This window comes from Haliotis rufescens, unplaced genomic scaffold, assembly GCF_023055435.1.
Source record: "Haliotis rufescens isolate VD_foot unplaced genomic scaffold, xgHalRufe1.0.p SCAF_36, whole genome shotgun sequence".
In the NCBI taxonomy this organism is placed as follows: Eukaryota; Metazoa; Mollusca; class Gastropoda; order Lepetellida; family Haliotidae; genus Haliotis; species Haliotis rufescens.
The window spans coordinates 2,272,293-2,292,518 of record NW_025964068.1 but is presented as its reverse complement, the minus strand read 5'-3'; the positions used below and the strand labels follow the sequence as shown (position 1 = coordinate 2,292,518).

The 20,226-nt window shown below is 43.8% G+C and overlaps 1 protein-coding gene across 1 annotated transcript in view; it reads right to left on the bottom strand.

The window, feature by feature from the left end:
* Positions 1-514: 514 nt before the first annotated feature.
* LOC124147722 (zinc finger SWIM domain-containing protein 7-like) overlaps positions 515-20,226 on the bottom strand; it is a 41,226-nt gene continuing 21,514 nt past the window's right edge. The window contains exons 3-7 of the mRNA XM_046518462.1: positions 15,862-15,883; positions 15,374-15,476; positions 9,758-9,836; positions 1,422-1,447; positions 515-1,207 (exon numbers count right to left, since the gene is read on the bottom strand). Of these exons, the coding sequence (XP_046374418.1) occupies positions 1,097-1,207; positions 1,422-1,447; positions 9,758-9,836; positions 15,374-15,476; positions 15,862-15,883 (341 nt within the window). The 3' untranslated portion in view covers positions 515-1,096. The remainder of the gene's footprint in view (positions 1,208-1,421; positions 1,448-9,757; positions 9,837-15,373; positions 15,477-15,861; positions 15,884-20,226) is intronic.

Genomic DNA, 20,226 nt, shown 5'->3' with positions numbered 1-20,226 from the left:
CACATCAAGTTTGATATAAAGTAACATTCAGATGATTTGTTCTTTTGAATTTGTGGTTACACAGCGGACTTGTCATCTTCTGGTGACTCTTGTTTAATATATTCTCTTGGGTCTGGTAGACAGACTCGCCCGTGTGATGAAATACATGTACTGCCAAACACAGACCCCAAGTGATGAAGTCAAAACTGGCATTGTCTACGCCAGTGCCTAATCATGCTCTCTGCTCTTGCAAGAGGCAAATCAAAGGTAACTGTGTGATTTTGGATGAATGGTTCTTGTCCTGTGTTGACACATCACAAATCTACACAGGGAATCTCTCAGTATTTGTCAACGAGATTGGTAGTCCCCATCCAGGCTCAGCTGAAGTCAGTTGTCCCAGCGAACGGGATAAACCCTACAGGCTATCACAGTTCACCTGTCTTGTATGAGTGACAAAACAAAATCACATACAGTGCATCAAAAGCCTGACACGCCTTCTGGATATACCAGTAAATGTAAAACAAAAAACATCCGGAACAGAATTTGCATTTATTCTTTACTAATAAGACTGGCCCATAAAAAAAATTATGTGCCAAAGAAAACAGAAAAAACCCAGTGCTGCTGTATCAGCTTGTCAGTTCAGCATCCATTTGAGTCCGTCAGTTCAACACTGCCACCTGCTCTGTGTCAACTCCAGTCCATCTTTTGTGACACTGCCACCTGCTCTGTGTCAACTCCAGTCCATCTTTTGTGACACTGCCACCTGCTCTGTGTCTACTCCAGTCCATCTTTTGTGACACTGCCACCCGTTCTGTGTCACCTCCAGGCCATCTTTTGTGACACTGCCACCTGCTCTGTGTCTACTCCAGTCCATCTTTTGTGACACTGCCACCTGTTCTGTATCACCTCCAGGACATGTTTTGTGACACTGCCACCTGCTCTGTGTCACCTCCAGTCCATCTTTTGTGACACTGCCACCTGTTCTGTGTCACCTCCAGGCCATCTTTTGTGACACTGCCACCTGCTCTGTGTCACCTCCAGGCCATCTTTTGTGACACTGCCACCTGCTCTGTGTCACCTCCAGGGCATCAATTTCACCCTGTGCAGTGCTGCTGTATCAACTCAAGGCCATGTGTGTTATCATTGATGACAGCTCTTGATCAGTTACACTTGCTGTCTGAATTAAGTCCATTCTTTTACTCAAAAGAATGGCCAACAGGTGTTTACACTGTAACAGTAAATTAAGACCAAATACATATGGTACAAATCCATGACCTTAGTGTTATCATAGACATATTATATTTAAGCTGATCCTCATGTCAACATATTTGAATCTCCTTGTCAAACAGTCATGATCCTGAGGATAGTGGGTTATTAACTGGTTGTGGTATTACCACCTTTTCATGTGTATTAGCTAGTTCCAGAATGACATAAAGTCTTACCATCATATGGTCTTCTTTCAGAAGGACTGAAACAAACAAAAACCCAGCATATTCGTAACTTGAAACTTAATACAAATGTGGACTAAGGCATATAATGAGGGCTCCAAGCCAAAAGGTAATGGTCAGATTTATTATTATTATTTTTAATAATTTTATTTATTAAAATAAAAAATGCAGCAAAGAGGGTTTGGGTGATCTTGGCACAGTCAGGGTGGTTAGGCTCATCATCAGCTCAAGGCCCTTGCCCCCTCTACACGCAGCCCAGACAGCGAATGGGACTTCTCCCAGGAAGCACTGCCTAGTCAAACCAACCCTGAACTTTTTGGAGAATGTGAAGACTCCCCAGCACTGCAACCTTCTGCATTACTCAGATTGTCAGAAGGGCTGTATTCCTGGCAGCAAACCCGGGTACTCTCCTAATGTCAGTCAACAGATTGGGAGGTACCAAACCTAAGGCACCGAGAACATGGGTAGTTGGACAACTTGGTACTTGGGATGCAAGCGTGACATTTCGAAAGCGAGGTCTGCATATTTGCCATGTTTTTCCTGAATCTTGTCAATCACTTTAGTGTCAAAAGGGACAGATAATTCAATAATATAAATTATTTTATTGGATTTCTGAAAAAGGACAAGGTCAGGTCTGAGGCTGTATACGGGCCTATTCCAAAGAATTTTGAATTTATCATTTTCCATAACGCCCTCTACATATTCTGGGTCCTACCATGGATGGACCTCAACAACAAGCATAGCAAAGATGGTAATTAAATGATCGAGTCACTCTCTCATGTCGCTTCAGAAACTGTGTGCCAAAGCTGGGCATCCACTGACAATTTGTTGGACAGACTCGTTAAATTCATTGCATGATCTACATTTCATATTTACATTTTGATGCAAAATCACACATTGACGGTTTCAGGTGGGAAGTGACTGGTCCTCAGCAGCAAACAGAAAGTTTTCAGGCCAGCCGACTTGTTTTTCTCAATACACTGCATATTAACTCGATAGAGTGGTCGTTCAGATCTCCTTGAATCTGGGCCGATTTAATATGGCACTCTGCTTGGTTGACACTCATGTCTGTACTGTCCAGCAGTACACAACCATCAACAAAATCAAAGTGCCACATCCTTGGCTTGTTTAAGAAAACTGTGGAATACCTTGTTTTCATCATAAGTCTTGACAAACTTCACAAGAGGATCATCAGACAAATAAATGTGTGCAAAAGTGCACAATACAATTCTATCATGTAAGAACCTCCACGTTAATCAAACCACGCCCTCGCATATTAATAGGTAAACATAAGTGATTGAGGGAAGAACGAGGGTGGTGGGATCTATTGTCTGACATGATTCTTCGTGTCAGGGTGTCAATACCCTGAATTTCTTGTTTCGTCCAATCAACACCAAAAGAATACAAAAGAACAGGTACAGCGTAAGTATATGTGGCCTTAACTTTATTGCGAGCGTTAGGTCTGAACTCCAGATTTTCTTAAGTCTATATTTATACTCTGCCCGAAGACTCTCGAGTTTGTCCCTAACCTGCATCCACAAGTACTTATAGGCCTGACCTTCCACAATATGGTGAATAACTTCTCCCCCAAGTAAACTGTTTCTCCCTCTTCTACTTTGCCATGTTTCAGATAAAAAATGCTGCATTTGTCAAGTTCAGAGGACATACCGATATTATATTATTATTATTTTTTATTTTTTTTACCAGAGATAACTCAGAGATAACCAATTCCCCGATTCTGTTGTGTATGTAGACTGTTGAGTACAACAAAACTCCCAAGGCCATAGGCCCAATGACCAAGGACTAATATCTAAAAAATAATTCATTTTTAAAAAACACATTTTGCAGATTACAGATTAGTCAAGTAGTGAACTTGTGCCTTTTGACATCTTCCCGAGGCAAGAGAGTTAACTGACTTTAAAAGTCCAGTTTCCACCCTTGCCGAACTAGGCTGGAATTCCTGGGGTCTATCGTAGTGCCACCAGTGGCTATTACGAGTTATGTTCCTTCTAAGCCTCTCCTTTAGACCAATCAGATTCCACCTCTCGTATCACTTGCACTTGCTTCAAACAAAACAGTGGCGCCCATACGATCTGATCGATAATCAAGGTCTTTGTTGTGATAAAACAGGTCTTACATCGTGCAATGCGTGAGCACCTTGAATAAAAACATGAAAAGATTAGGAAAATATCTATTGACAACGAGTTGGCAGTGCACATGCTTTGCAAATCCTGCAATTGACCGAAATATGCACGACAGTTTACGAACCGGATTTCGATTTCGTTGCAAGATTTTGATTGGACTATGCATAGACTGGTTAGTCCAGCCGAAATGTAGCTCCACAATACCTGCCTAGTTCGGCAAGGGTGGAAACTGAACTTTTTTAGTCAGTTTACTTCCTTGCCCTCGGGAAGATGGCCTTTTGATGATTTGGGATTTTTATATATTTTTTTGTTTTTGTTTTTGTTTTCATGATGACAAGTTGGACTATACAGAAAATGATGCTAGTGCTCATTTCTTGAGTTGAATATCTCTTGATGAAACTTGCTATACAGATCAATCTGGTAGTGAACTGGTGCCTTTCGATGAAAATTCTGAACAGCATTATTTTTTTTTCACTGAACTAAATGTATCCTATGGCAATGAACTCCATTTCTGAATTGCACCAGATTTGGGGAATATGTCATCTAATGATGACTCTTGTTAGGTTTTTTTATGTAACACCAGCATGCAAGATGCTGTGTAAAGATATTGTAAGAAGAGTTAGTATAATATGAGAATAACCTCCATTAACAGCATTTACATCAACACTAGTACCATGTGCAATCTTGTCTGGAAAGTCTTCACGGATATAGGTATTGGTGCTGTCCTTCTGTCATGTTTGTGAATCCGGAGCTAAACTCAAACACCGTTCAATATTTCTGAACAAAATGTTGCACAGATATCAGTCTAGTAATGAACTGGTGCCTTTTTCTATTCAGGAATTCAAATCTGTACTGTATTCAAATGAGGGTAAGGTTTGTTTAGAGAGCTTAACCCAAAGACCGTTCAATATTTCTTGACACAGATATCAGCCTAGCCATGAAAGAGTGCCTGTGCTATTTATACATTTTTGAAATTTCTATGTTGTAATTATTGTAGACAGAACTTTCTCTACATTCCTTACTTCATTAGAATTCTAAAAGAGGCACCTATGACTCTAACTTGGTTTATAACAAAGTTATTAGTACTTCCAGTTTGTAACATGTCACTTCCGGTTGGAAAACAATTCTGACTGCATTTGAACTTCATACCAGAAAGTCCCATGGTTCTAGCTCCATTTGTACAAAGTTATTAGTGTACTCTGCAAAAAAAGAAACGCAAACGTAGAAAAATCATAAATAACTGACAGAGTCTTGCAGACAAAATTAAAACCAAAAATGTATTGGTCATTTCTGCATAGACTGAGATTTATTTGTGTGGAAAGACTAAGGTACTGCAGGAATTTGGTGAAAAGATGAAAAAATTCGCATAAACCATGTGAGAGCCTGGTGCCGAAATACACCAACATGCCATGCCTTTGCAACATCACTTGTTGGGCTATAAAAACATTTTCATTTGCATCACAATCTTACAGCAAGTGAACAGTGAAAACATGCCATCAGCCGACTGCAAACTGGAGAACCATCTTCAGCTGTAGCCAGGTTTTTCCAAGTAGCACCATGCACCGATACAAGACTCTGGAACCATTATCAGACATATGGGACAACACGTGACCTTCCCAGATCCGGTCGACCACGTATCACTACTAGTGCACAGGACAGATTTATACGGCTCCATCACTTACGTGAAAGAACCACCACAGCCACCTCTACAACAGTGGAAATACCAGGATTGTCTAGGATATCCGCCCAGACAGTGAGGAACTGTTTACATGCTGAAGGTATTCGAGCTAGACAACCAGTTTGAGGTGTCAGAATATAGCCACAACTGCAACAAGTTTTGTTTAGCGACGAGTCATGTTTCATGCTTCTCCGTACGGATGATAGACGTCATGTTCACATGGGTAACGTTATTCACAAAACTGCAAACAGGAAGTGGACAGATTTGGTGATGGAAGTTTGATGATGTGGGCTGCCATCTCTGACATTGGTAGAACAGACTTGGTGCAAGTTCAGGGGAATTTAACGGCACAACAGTCAACACGGATCAGATTCTTTGGCCACATGTCCTTCCCATTATACGTCATTTTCCAACAAGACAACGCCCTACCTCACACGGCAAGACTGACAACAGCCTATTTGAGGAATCACAACATCCAGGTCCTGCCATGGCCCACTAGATCTCCAGATTTAAACCCAATCAAACATTTATGGGATGCACTGGATTAACAACAGAAACTCCGACAGTTGGCACAAGCACTGCAGGCGAGTGGGTGAACATTCCCAAGCCACAATTCGGGATCTGACTGCTTCCATGGGACGATGATGCCAGTCATTCTTGGACTCTAATGGTGGCCATACAAGATATTGAGAACAAATGACCTTCACCTTGAATCTACTGTTCCATGTGTGCCATATGGAACCTGGCTAAATGACAATGATGTGTACCAATTTTGAACAAACGATCTTCATCTGTTGATTATTAATATGATATATATAAAATATACAATTCAAATCACTTTTATGCTTCTATTTTTCACAGTATAGATGTGGTTTGGATTACCTTATTTCTGCTTTCAAAATCGGGTTTCCTACATTTCACCTAAATCATATAAAAATCCTGTAACTTAACTTAAAACAAAGTTTGTTGTCTTCGAAATCAAACCAGTACTGGAAAAATACAAATTTCCAAACTTCTTCGAAACAAAAAGGCACAGGTTCATACCCAGACTGATATTTGTGGAGAAACTATGATCCAGAAATATTGAACCGACATTAAGTTATCCCCAGAAACAAACCCAACCTGTCCAAATTGTTTTTAAGGAAACTGAATAATATTATAAGCACTTTTGGTTTATTGACCTTGACCTTCAATCTTAGCAATGACCTGCCTTGAGATCATGTACATAAAGCTCAATCAAATTCCAATTATTAATCCTTAAAGATTAGGAGGTTTACTTCACATCATATGTCCTTGACCTGCAAAGTCATCCAATTACATGCGACCAAATGACTTATTGAAAACTTTGATGTGTTACAAATACAAAATCTCCATACAACTAATGCTAACAATATTTCCTGAATGAAACTATACTCTCCAAAAAAAAAAGGTACGGGATCATGAAAAGCATCCTATGAACAGTTGTCAGAAAAAAAATCAGGTTTGAAAAATGACTGCCCCTGCAAACCTGAAACATTGCATGTGGACCACGCAATTCCTCCAAGCACATGGGTAAGGGGGTCATTCTTGACTTTGACACTTCAGCAAGAGGTCGTCCATTCGCTCTGTGCCATTATTATTGTTGATTTTCATTGTCCACAGTAACACCTAAGCTCTCTAGTTCAGATTACATGGGATGAAAGGCTGAAGGCTATTGGCATGCTTCAAACTGGTAGACCTCAGTGAGAGGTAGCCTGTATGTTCAATGTGTCTCATCCTGTGATTTTCAGTCCCTCATTAGTTGTGTGGATCTATTGTAATAAAGGCTCTATTCTTAGAATTATTAATAATGATGAGTATTGTTTGATAATTCCTGCAAATACTATACCTCTGTTACATCATAGCCCGAGGGACTGGTGGGTTCTGACATCTAGTATTCCTGGAGTAGCTGACAGTATTTGTCTATCCATAATAGATCCAGACCATAAAACCTGGATCACCATGAAGGACAAAATACTTGATAATTCCATTGCCTCCAAGTGACATCACTTCTGGTATAAATGACAATACATCCAGTCCTGATGACATCACTTCCAGTACTGACCACATCACTTCCATCATAATTACTTCATTTCTGGTGTTTATGTTCTGTTCTGATGATGTTTTTCAAGTTTTATTATGTCACTTCCAGTTCTGATGACGTCACTTCCGGTTATGATGTCACTTCTGGTGAACTTGATAATCAACTCAAGATCTTATAATGTGATTCCAGCCACTAACCTATGATGATCTGCCCTACCCCCAGTAGGCAATATGATCAAATGGTTAAATTACATTCTAAAGCTGAGGCTGCCAGAAATCCTTCAGGTAGACAAGACTACTGGGCGTTCAAAGCTAGTTGACAAAGCTTTGATTTCATGGGCTGTCATGGCTCCTAATAGTGGAGAGGGAAGTTGTGCATGACAGTAACTTTCAGTTATAGTGGGGAAGGTATTTGGGGTTTTCACGTCCTCTAATGTTATGATCTCATCAGACTGTTAAGAACATAGTGGCTTCCAATGTTCAAACCATCGTGATGAAGTAATGAGGCTAAGGCTGATCTGTAGGACTGAGCTTGTTGTGGCAAAAATCCAGGTGAGGGGTGTCACACTGCAAAGTTATCAACTTGAATATGTCTGGATGGCGAGGCCAATCCGGCTATCTTGTTCCCTCAGGAAAGACTGTCTGCTAAGATTTTGTATCTTCCTGCGATATGACAGACCTCCATCCTGTATCTGATCGAGACTTCTCTGCCAAAGAAAAGTGTAATCTTTTTCAAACAAATTCACAGATCTTGTTCCCCCTTACTTCTGGATATATGCCACCAATATGGTGTTTGTCCATAGCAACTTGGATCGATGATGATGTTTCCATGACATGAGTGCGTAATATAAAATTGTTCTCATCTCGAGACAATTTTAGTTGGAGATGATTCTTTTTGTTGTCTGGAAAGTTTCCTTGGACTGTTAATCCATCAATGTGAGCTCCCCTTCCTGCACTGGATAAGTCTGTGATCAGACGATGTTTGGGTGTTAATAACCCAGATGAAGATTTTTTGTGTGAAGTTTGGCCCCGGAGGGGTATAACATTTGGTCGTAGATGATGGACTGTATGATCCCCAACATTCTAGCCCCTGGAATGTAGGCTCCTCTTCAACTTTGGGTTGTTGTTATGGCATCAAATAATACAACTGCTAATTCAATTCTGAGAGGGAAAGACTAGGTTCCGAAGATGTCCAATGACACAGTCAAAATGCCAACATACCTCAATGTCCGACATGTAATTCGATCTGTCATTGTCCCCCAGAAGATACATAGGCTATTGTCTACGGTTCAGTGGAAACCACTGATATTGATGTAAGCCATGATCCAGTGGAGTTCCATGGTGACCAGCCCTATATGTTCTCTAGTGATGGTCTCTCGAACAATCAAATCAAATCTTCTTGGGAACCCATGGACGGCAGCGTTCGCTCGTCATGCTGAAGAGTGAGTGAGTGAGTGAGTATGGTTTTACGCCGCTTTAGCAATATTCCAGCAATATGACTGCATCGGACACCAGAAATGGGCTTTACACATTGTACCCATGTTGGGAAACGAACCCAGGTCTTCGGCGTGACAAGCAAACGCTTTCACCACTAGGCTACCGCCCCTCACGCCAAAAACTCGGGTTCGATTCCCGACATGGGTACAATGTGTGAAGCCCATTTCTGGTGCCCCCCCCGCCGTGATATTGCTTGAATATTCCTAAAAGAGGCATAAAATCAAACTTACTCACTCACTCACTAAACTTTATCAACCAAAATAGGAGATTCTCATGATTCTATGATGCTAATTTAAAAACTAGAGATTATTTTAAACTATCAGTGTGACAAACTAGTAAAAGTTTGCTAGATATATATTCTCAGGATTCTTTTTGAGATGTTGACTCTAGCACACTGTACGAAGTCCACCTGGGTCTGCCTCCCTTATACAAACAGTTGACGACGTCCCATCACTCACCTGAGAACCTGTACGAAGTCCACCTGGGTCAGCCTCCCTTATACAAGCAGTCGACGTCCCTTCACTCACCTGAGAACCTGTACGAAGTCCACCATGGTCTGCCTCCCTTATACAAACAGTTGACGACGTCCCTTCACTCACCTGAGAACCTGTACGAAGTCCACCATGGTCTGCCTCCCTTATACAAGCAGTCGACGTCCCTTCACTCACCTGAGAACCTGTACGAAGTCCACCTGGGTCTGCCTCCCTTATACAAACAGTTGACGACGTCCCTTCACTCACCTGAGAACCTGTACGAAGTCCACCATGGTCTGCCTCCCTTATACAAGCAGTCGACGTCCCTTCACTCACCTGAGAACCTGTACAAAGTCCACCTGGGTCTGCCTCCCTTATACAAACAGTTGACGACGTCCCTTCACTCACCTGAGAACCTGTACGAAGTCCACCATGGTCTGCCTCCCTTATACAAGCAGTCGACGTCCCTTCACTCACCTGAGAACCTGTATGATGGACAGGAGCAGTATATGCTGGATGTAAAGCAAGCGTAAGGTGTGCCTGAACTCCCGATTACCTGTATACAACACAAATACAGATTGTCGTGAGTGAATAACACATCTTAGAGCAGACTTGCAGACTAGCATGCAGTGGAATGAAACAAATTTAGGATGTTGTGGATGAAGGAGACAGAGGGTGGTAGCAGATTGAGGATGTAGTGGATGGAAGTAGATGGAGGATGTAGTGGGTGGAAGCAGATGGAGGCTGTAGTGGATGGAAGCAGATGGAGGCTGTAGTGGACGGAAGCAGATGGAGGATGTAGTGGATGGAAGCAGATGGAGGATGTAGTGGGTGGAAGCAGATGGAGGCTGTAGTGGACGGAAGCAGATGGAGGATGTAGTGGATGGAAGCAGATGGAGGATGTAGTGGATGGTAGCAGATGGAGGATGTAGTGGATGGAAGCAGATGGAGGATGTAGTGGGTGGAAGGAGATTGAGGCTGTAGTGGACGGAAGCAGATGGAGGATCTAGTAGACGGAAGCAGATGGAGGATGTAGTGGATGGAAGCAGATGGAGGATGTAGTGGATGGAAGCAGATGGAGGATGTAGTGGATGGTAGCAGATGGAGGATGTAGTGGATGGTAGCAGATGGAGGATGTAGTGGATGGAAGCAGATGGAGGATGCAGTGGATGGTAGCAGATGGAGGATGTAGTGGATGGTAGCAGATGGAGGATGTAGTGGATGGAAGCAGATGGAGGATGTAGTTGTTGGTAGCAGATGGAGGATGAAGTGGATGGAAGCAGATGGAGGATGTAGTGGATGGTAGCAGATGGAGGATGCAGCGGGTGGTAGCAGATGGAGGATGCAGTGGATGGTAGCAGATGGAGGATGTAGTGGGTGGAAGCAGATGGAGGATGTAGTGGGTGGAAGCAGATGGAGGATGTAGTGGGTGGAAGCAGATGGAGGATGTAGTGGGTGGAAGCAGATGGAGGATGTAGTGGATGGAAGCAGATGGAGGATGTAGTGGATGGAAGCAGATGGAGGATGTAGTGGATGGTAGCAGATGGAGGATGCAGTGGGTGGTAGCAGATGGAGGATGCAGTGGATGGAAGCAGATGGAGGATGTAGTGGGTGGTAGCAGATGGAGGATGCAGTGGATGGAAGCAGATGGAGGATGTAGTGGATGGTAGCAGATGGAGGATGTAGTGGATGGTAGCAGATGGAGGATGTAGTGGGTGGATGGAAGCAGATGGAGGATGTAGTGGACGGAAGCAGATGGAGGATGCAGTGGATGGAAGCAGATGGAGGATGTAGTGGATGAAAGCAGATGGAGGATGTAGTGGGTGGATGGAAGCAGATGGAGGATGTAGTGGATGGAAGCAGATGGAGGATGCAGTGGATGGTAGCAGATGGAGGATGTAGTGGATGGAAGCAGATGGAGGATGTAGTGGGTGGAAGCAGATGGAGGCTGTAGTGGATGGAAGCAGATGGAGGATGCAGTGGATGGAAGCAGATGGAGGATGTAGTGGATGGAAGCAGATGGAGGATGTAGTGGATGGAAGCAGATGGAGGATGCAGTGGATGGTAGCAGATGGAGGATGTAGTGGATGGTAGCAGATGGAGGATGTAGTGGATGGAAGCAGATGGAGGATGTAGTGGATGGAAGCAGATGGAGGATGTAGTGGATGGTAGCAGATGGAGGATGTAGTGGATGGAAGCAGATGGAGGATGAAGTGGGTGGAAGGAGATTGAGGCTGTAGTGGACGGAAGCAGATGGAGGATCTAGTAGACGGAAGCAGATGGAGGATGTAGTGGATGGAAGCAGATGGAGGATGTAGTGGATGGAAGCAGATGGAGGATGTAGTTGTTGGTAGCAGATGGAGGATGAAGTGGATGGTAGCAGATTGAGGATGTAGTGGATGGAAGCAGATGGAGGATGCAGTGGATGGAAGCAGATGGAGGATGTAGTGGACGGAAGCAGATGGAGGATGTAGTGGATGGTAGCAGATGGAGGATGTAGTGGATGGTAGCAGATGGAGGATGTAGTGGATGGAAGCAGATGGAGGATGTAGTGGATGGAAGCAGATGGAGGATGTAGTGGACGGAAGCAGATGGAGGATGTAGTGGATGGTAGCAGATGGAGGATGTAGTGGATGGTAGCAGATGGAGGATGCAGTGGGTGGTAGCAGATGGAGGATGTAGTGGATGGAAGCAGATGGAGGATGTAGTGGACGGAAGCAGATGGAGGATGTAGTGGATGGAAGCAGATGGAGGATGTAGTGGATGGAAGCAGATGGAGGATCTAGTAGACGGAAGCAGATGGAGGATGTAGTGGATGGTAGCAGATGGAGGATGTAGTGGATGGATGGAAGCAGATGGAGGATGCAGTGGATGGTAGCAGATGGAGGATGCAGTGGATGGAAGCAGATGGAGGATGTAGTGGATGGTAGCAGATGGAGGATGTAGTGGATGGTAGCAGATGGAGGATGTAGTGGGTGGATGGAAGCAGATGGAGGATGTAGTGGACGGAAGCAGATGGAGGATGCAGTGGATGGAAGCAGATGGAGGATGTAGTGGATGAAAGCAGATGGAGGATGTAGTGGGTGGATGGAAGCAGATGGAGGATGTAGTGGATGGAAGCAGATGGAGGATGCAGTGGATGGTAGCAGATGGAGGATGTAGTGGATGGTAGCAGATGGAGGATGTAGTGGATGGTAGCAGATGGAGGATGTAGTGGATGGAAGCAGATGGAGGATGCAGTGGATGGTAGCAGATGGAGGATGTAGTGGATGGAAGCAGATGGAGGATGTAGTGGATGGAAGCAGGCGGAGGATGTAGTGGGTGGTAGCAGATGGAGGATGTAGTGGGTGGAAGCAGATGGAGGATGTAGTGGATGGAAGCAGGCGGAGGATGTAGTGGATGGAAGCAGGCGGAGGATGTAGTGGGTGGAAGCAGATGGAGGATGTAGTGGATGAAAGCAGATGGAGGATGTAGTGGGTGGATGGAAGCAGATGGAGGATGTAGTGGATGGAAGCAGATGGAGGATGCAGTGGATGGTAGCAGATGGAGGATGTAGTGGATGGTAGCAGATGGAGGATGTAGTGGATGGTAGCAGATGGAGGATGTAGTGGATGGAAGCAGATGGAGGATGCAGTGGATGGTAGCAGATGGAGGATGTAGTGGATGGAAGCAGATGGAGGATGTAGTGGATGGAAGCAGGCGGAGGATGTAGTGGGTGGTAGCAGATGGAGGATGTAGTGGGTGGAAGCAGATGGAGGATGTAGTGGATGGAAGCAGGCGGAGGATGTAGTGGATGGAAGCAGGCGGAGGATGTAGTGGGTGGAAGCAGATGGAGGATGTAGTTGGTGGAAGCAGATGGAGGATGTAGTCGGTGGAAGCAGATGGAGGATGTAGTGGCTTGAAGCAGATGGAGGATGTAGTGGACGGAAGCAGATGGAGGATGTAGTGGATGGTAGCAGATGGAGGATGTAGTGGATGGAAGCAGATGGAGGATGTAGTGGATGGAAGCAGGCGGAGGATGTAGTGGGTGGTAGCAGATGGAGGATGTAGTGGATGGAAGCAGGCGGAGGATGTAGTGGATGGAAGCAGGCGGAGGATGTAGTGGATGGAAGCAGGCGGAGGATGTAGTGGATGGTAGCAGATGGAGGATGTAGTGGATGGAAGCAGGCGGAGGATGTAGTGGATGGAAGCAGGCGGAGGATGTAGTGGATGGAAGCAGGCGGAGGATGTAGTGGATGGTAGCAGATGGAGGATGTAGTGGATGGAAGCAGATGGAGGATGTAGTGGATGGAAGCAGATGGAGGATGTAGTGGATGGAAGCAGGCGGAGGATGTAGTGGATGGAAGCAGGCGGAGGATGTAGTGGATGGAAGCAGGCGGAGGATGTAGTGGATGGTAGCAGATGGAGGATGCAGTGGATGGAAGCAGATGGAGGATGTAGTGGATGGTAGCAGATGGAGGATGTAGTGGATGGAAGCAGATGGAGGATGTAGTGGATGGAAGCAGATGGAGGATGTAGTGGATGGTAGCAGATGGAGGATGTAGTGGATGGAAGCAGATGGAGGATGTAGTGGATGGAAGCAGGCGGAGGATGTAGTGGATGGAAGCAGGCGGAGGATGTAGTGGGTGGAAGCAGATGGAGGATGCAGTGGATGGTAGCAGATGGAGGATGTAGTGGATGGAAGCAGGCGGAGGATGTAGTGGGTGGAAGCAGGCGGAGGATGTAGTGGATGGTAGCAGATGGAGGATGCAGTGGATGGAAGCAGGCGGAGGATGTAGTGGATGGAAGCAGGCGGAGGATGTAGTGGATGGAAGCAGGCGGAGGATGTAGTGGATGGTAGCAGATGGAAGATGTAGTGGATGGAAGCAGATGGAGGATGTAGTGGATGGAAGCAGGCGGAGGATGTAGTGGATGGTAGCAGATGGAGGATGCAGTGGATGGTAGCAGATGGAGGATGTAGTGGATGGAAGCAGATGGAGGATGTAGTGGGTGGAAGCAGATGGAGGATGTAGTGGATGGTAGCAGATGGAGGATGTAGTGGATGGAAGCAGATGGAGGATGTAGTGGATGGAAGCAGATGGAGGATGTAGTGGATGGTAGCAGATGGAGGATGTAGTGGATGGAAGCAGATGGAGGATGTAGTGGATGGAAGCAGATGGAGGATGTAGTGGACGGAAGCAGATGGAGGATGTAGTGGATGGTAGCAGATGGAGGATGTAGTGGCTGGGTGGAAGCAGATGGAGGATGAAGTGGATGGAAGCAGATGGAGGATGCAGTGGATGGTAGCAGATGGAGGATGTAGTGGATGGAAGCAGATGGAGGATGTAGTGGATGGAAGCAGATGGAGGATGTAGTGGCTGGGTGGAAGCAGATGGAGGATGTAGTGGATGGAAGCAGGCGGAGGATGAAGTGGATGGTACTGCTGTCTACAGTGGGGTGTACTGCTGTCTATAGTGGAGTGTACTGCTGTCTACAGTGGGGTGTACTGCTGTCTATATTGGAGTGTACTGCTTTTCCTCAGTGGGGTGTACTGCTGTGTACAGTGGGGTGTGCTGCTGTCTTCAGTGGAGTGTACTGCTGTCTACAGTGGGGTGTACTGCTGTCTACAGTGGGGTGTACTGCTGTCTACAGTGGGGTGTACTGCTGTCTACAGTGGGATGTACTGCTGTCTACAGTGGGGTGTACTGCTGTCTTTAGTGGAGTGCACTGCTGTCTACAGTGGGGTGTACTGCTGTCTACAGTGGGGTGTACTGCTGTCTACAGTGGGGTGTACTGCTGTCTACAGTGGGGTGTACTGCTGTCTACAATGGAGTATACAGCTGTCTATAATGGAGTGTACAGCTGTCTACAGTGGGGTGTACTGCTGTCTACAGTGGGGTGTACTGCTGTCTAAAGTGGGGTGTACTGCTGTCTACAGTGGGGTGTACTGCTGTCTACAGTGGGGTGTACTGCTGTCTACAATGGAGTGTACAGCTGTCTACAGTGGGGTGTACTGCTTAACTGTCTACAGTGGGGTGTACTGCTGTCTACAATGGAGTGTACAGCTGTCTACAGTGGGGTGTACTGCTTTACTGTCTACAGTGGAGTACTGACCTGGTAGAGAGACCTCCCTGAGGGGGATGTCATGAAGCTAACGGCTTTCTTGTCTACAAGATCAAGAGCAGGTAATAATGGAGCTTGGAACACAAACTGCAACCTGAAAGAGGAAAAGACAGGAACATGCTTAAAATGGCTGTATCAAGACATTACTATTCATAATTCATATTAAGAAATATCAGTGATGAAATTCTTACTTCACTATTTTGAGAAATGAGATAAAAACATAATATGATTTATTGATAAAAGCACAACTGATTTTCTTGCCTCACATAAGTATTGATGGACATCACGTTTACATTTTGTGGGGTTCCTAGTACTGTAGTATTAATAAATACCAGGAATTCTGGTGAATGGAGACTGCATCCTCAGACCCATGTAGAAATTAGATATATATATTCCTAACGAGGGTTTTCTAGCCATTAAAGATATCCATACTGCTTATTCAGCTGATCATACAACTGTAAAGAAATTAAAATACTCACGATGACAAAATCTCATCTGTAACTGGAAACAGAATAGAAATAAAATGAACCATGTTGACTTTGTTGTGGATGTGTTCCACTACCCCATTAAACAACATCACAACAGGAGAATGATGGAAACCTCCCTTCTGGACAACATTAACTAGGGAACACTTTGCTTCATGTCAGTTTCAGGATCTGGGTGTGGTTCGCAGTGGAAGACTAAACTAAACTAAACATGAACCTACCTTGCAATCAACTAAACATGAAATCCCCTTGTAATCAACTAAACGTGAAATCCCCTTGTAATCAACTAAACGTGAAATCCCCTTGTAATGTAATGAACAATGAAAATGTAATAAGATAAAATGAAATGGATTTGAAACTCAAAGTGAAGTTGCCGTATGTTAATGTAAATTGGTAACTCTCTCAACTATTTCTAATCTATTCTATTCTGTTTCTGTACTATTCTAATTCACTATTTTGTAACTTAGAGAGAGATATCCATTTACTACTTGCCCACATGAATGCCAAAAGCCAACTGAAATAAACTGCGTCTAGAGCATGCGCATTTTACGCTCATCCAGCAAGAAGCACGTGCTGCATGCCAACTTTAACGCTTTCCGCGAAGCTGTTGTGTACCCATGAATCAACCACTGTGTCCAGGAACATGACACTTGTTCTCTGACGCTTTTTCCCGGACGCTTCAGTACATGCCCCCTTCCATGATAGACCCCTGTCTATCATCTATTCGGAACAATACTTCATCAAAACAACCCAGTTGACAAACTACAAAAACCCTAACTTATTTACAACAATGACTATTCCATGAAAACAGCAGCACTATTTACAACCTTGAACAACTGGTTGTTGTTCAGTCTCGATATTCGAGAGGACAGATCTTTGTAACTGGTCGAGTCAATCTCGACCCTCCAACTTTAACATCTACAACTCTAACATGGCCATCTTTGCCTGGGTAAGTCTTCAATATCCTTTCCATTGGCCAAGTTCCTCTTGGATTATCTTGTGATACGACAATCACCACATCATCAACTTGGAAGTCTCTTGATGACGTGACCCACTTTTTTCTGACATTCAACGTTGGAAGCCACTCTCTCATCTATCTCCTCCAGATATGCCTGATGAGTTCCTGGATCCTCCGCCAACGCCTCTGGGGAGAAAAGGAGGTGGAATCTATTTCTGGAGCGAAGTCTCCACCAAGCTGCCCATGTAGAAAGTGGTTTGGTGTTAGCTGATCATCATCCTGTGTGGGCACTCTGATATGTGAGTGGTCTTGAATTCAACAGAGCTTCAGCCTCAGTAAAAGCAGTCATCAGTTCTTCATCGGTGACATCACTTGAGCTGAGGACAGCATAAATAGCCTGTTTAGCTGACTTGACCATTGATTCAAATATTCCTCCGTAGTGAGGAGCATTTGGAGGATTAAATCTCCATACAATGCCTCTGTTTGCCAATTTCGATTTTGTGATGTCAGAGTCTAATGAAGTCACCAGCTCTTTAAGCTCTTTTACAGCTCCAACGAAATTCGTCCCATTGTCCGATATAATCTCCTTGGGCATTCCTCTTCTGTGTGCCATGCAGAAGAGAGCATTCAAGAATGAATTTGTGTCTAGTCCGAAAGCGATCTCTAAATATACTGCGTGTGTAGCTAGGCATGTGAACAGGCACAGGTAACGCTTTTGATGGCTTTTACCACGACCCTGTACAGTAAGAAATGGACCAGCGAAATCTACCCCAGCTTTAACAAATACTCTCATTGAACAAACTACTCTCACCTTTGGAAGATTGCCCATGAGTTGTGCTGGCTTTGCTTTTTGCTTTTTACACTAAGAACATGCATTTTCCTATTCACGAATTTCCTCCCTCGAGGATATTATCCAGAACTTTGTAGACAATGAGGCTAATGTTGTATTTGTTCCCATGTGGTGACACATTTCATGATGATGTTTAACTATCAACTTTGTCACGGGGCTTTTTCGGGGAAGAATAATAGGAAACCTTGCTTCCCAGGACAGGACTTCTGCAAACCTCAGTCTGCCATTTAATCTCATCACTCCTGTTTCATCCAGAAAAGGCTGTAATCCTATGAGTTTACTCTTAGGTGGTATTCTGCTGTCCTGTTTCAGTGCCAAATACTCTTTAGGAAATGCTTCCATTTGATCTTTTGAAATTAGTTTCCTTTCAGCTTCTTCAATCTCTTCTAGGTCCAGATCTTCTTTCCTTCTCATATTCTTTTGTGTCCGAGAATTACTGAGAAACCTGTAGACCCATGTAAAGATTCTACACAGTCTTTTCCAGTCGGAGAACCTACATGGATCCAAACGCCATGTCTAATCAACATCTTGCACCATCATTGTCACTTTCATATTTGATCCCGTTTTCCTTTCCAGCTCAACTTTCTGGAAAGCATGTATCTGCTTTGGCCATAGGCTCACATCAAGTTTTAAAAACTCAGGACCTTGTAGCCATGCTTTTGTACCAAGTGTTTCAGGTTTACTACCTTTTGTAAGTATGTCTGCTGTATTCAACTTAGTTGGCACATGCATCCATTGGCTGGGTTTTGTCACTTCTTGTATAAAACCCACACGATTGGCCACAAATGGCTTAAAGCTTCTACTGTGGCTTTTTATCCACCACAACACGTTCATGCTATCAGAGCAGATCCTTGCATCATAAGGTGACATTTCTAGGCCTTTTGCAATAGCAGGCAGAAGTTTCACCCCAAGAACCGCTGCCATCAACTCGAGTCGTGGAACACTGATAGCCTTCAGTGGAGCAACATGACTTTTTGCAGCTACAAGTTGACTCGTTGTCTTGTGTTCATTAACACTCACCAGATAAATGACTGCTCCAAAAGCATCTTGTGATGCATCTACAAACACATGTAGGTTTGGATTGGCTATTTCTGTTCTAAATTCTATCCATCTTGGAAAATATAAAGACTTCAAATCTGCCAATTCCCTATACCATTGCAAGACATTTTCTTCTAACTCAGGATGCAGACTGTCATCCCACACCAGACACCCAAATGTGTTGCAATATTATCTTTGCCCGAATGGTAAATGGAGCTAACAGTCCTAAAGAATCAAATATCTTAGCAATCTCCCTTAAGAAAGCTCTTTTTGACATTTGAAAGTGATCATTTGGGATGTTGTAGCAGAATTGAAACCTATCACTCTGCATTCCAGAGCTTTCACTGATGGCAGTTCAGTCATCTGAATATTAATTTCAGATGGTCTATCTGCAACTAGAATACATTCAAGAACCTTCAATGAATTGGAGACCCACTTCCTGTCATGCATTCCAGCTGTAGTCCACAGTTCATTCACCTGATCATAAAGCTCTACTGCTTTTTCTTCGGTTTCTACCGAATCCATTGTGTCATCCATGTATGTTGATTTAGCAAATGTGTCTGCAGCCAAAGGAAGATGATTTTTGCATGCCTTAGCATGTTCCTGTGTAACATACTGTGCTATAAATGGTGAACAATTCATTCCGAAGACTACCCGTGAAAATTCATATACATCAGGTTCTTCCTCCATGTTCATTGATCTCCATAGAAATCTGAAGTACGGTTGATCAGCTTCAGTAATCTTGATTTGCAAGTACATTTCTGCAATGTCGCATATGATTTCGATTGGATGTGTTCCAAATCTTAGCAATATTTCAACAAGATCATTCTGCATTTTTAGACCTTGGAGAACAACATCATTAAAGGACACCCTATCACTTCTTGCTGACGCATCCAAAACCATCCTTACCTTCATTGTATTTCGTTCAGGTTGGACCACGGGAAAATGAGGTAAGTACCAACATTTTTTGTTGACTTCTTTTTCAGGAACTTATGTAGTAGTATAGGTAATGGGGGTTCTGGCTCACTTCCACTGGAGCCGGATTCATATACCTATACTGCTACTACAGATGGAATTTTTTATGCCAAAATGATTATGTGATTTAATGATAGTCATGAGATTGGCTCTAGCTCACCAATACCTGGGGCCAATCATTGCTTTAGATGAGTCTAAATGGTAATAAAAATATTCTTTATTATTTTTATCGATAAAGCGATATTCAACATTTTTATTAAGTTCTTCGTTCATTTTACTAGGAGACCAGACTATATAACTACACTCTTTTTGTAAATTGATAAGAAACAATTGATAACCGTATTTGGTTGGTTTGGCATCACTGATATAATAAAAACCTTGTGGTAATTCTTTCCATTGAATAGCTTTCTCCATTATTATATATTTATGTTAGCATTTGTCTAAATGTAATCACACGATAGTAAGCAATCTATTTTTAATCTCCAACCAGTTCTTTGGTTTTGGCACGGAATAATTGACGCGCTTGTTGCCTCCCCTG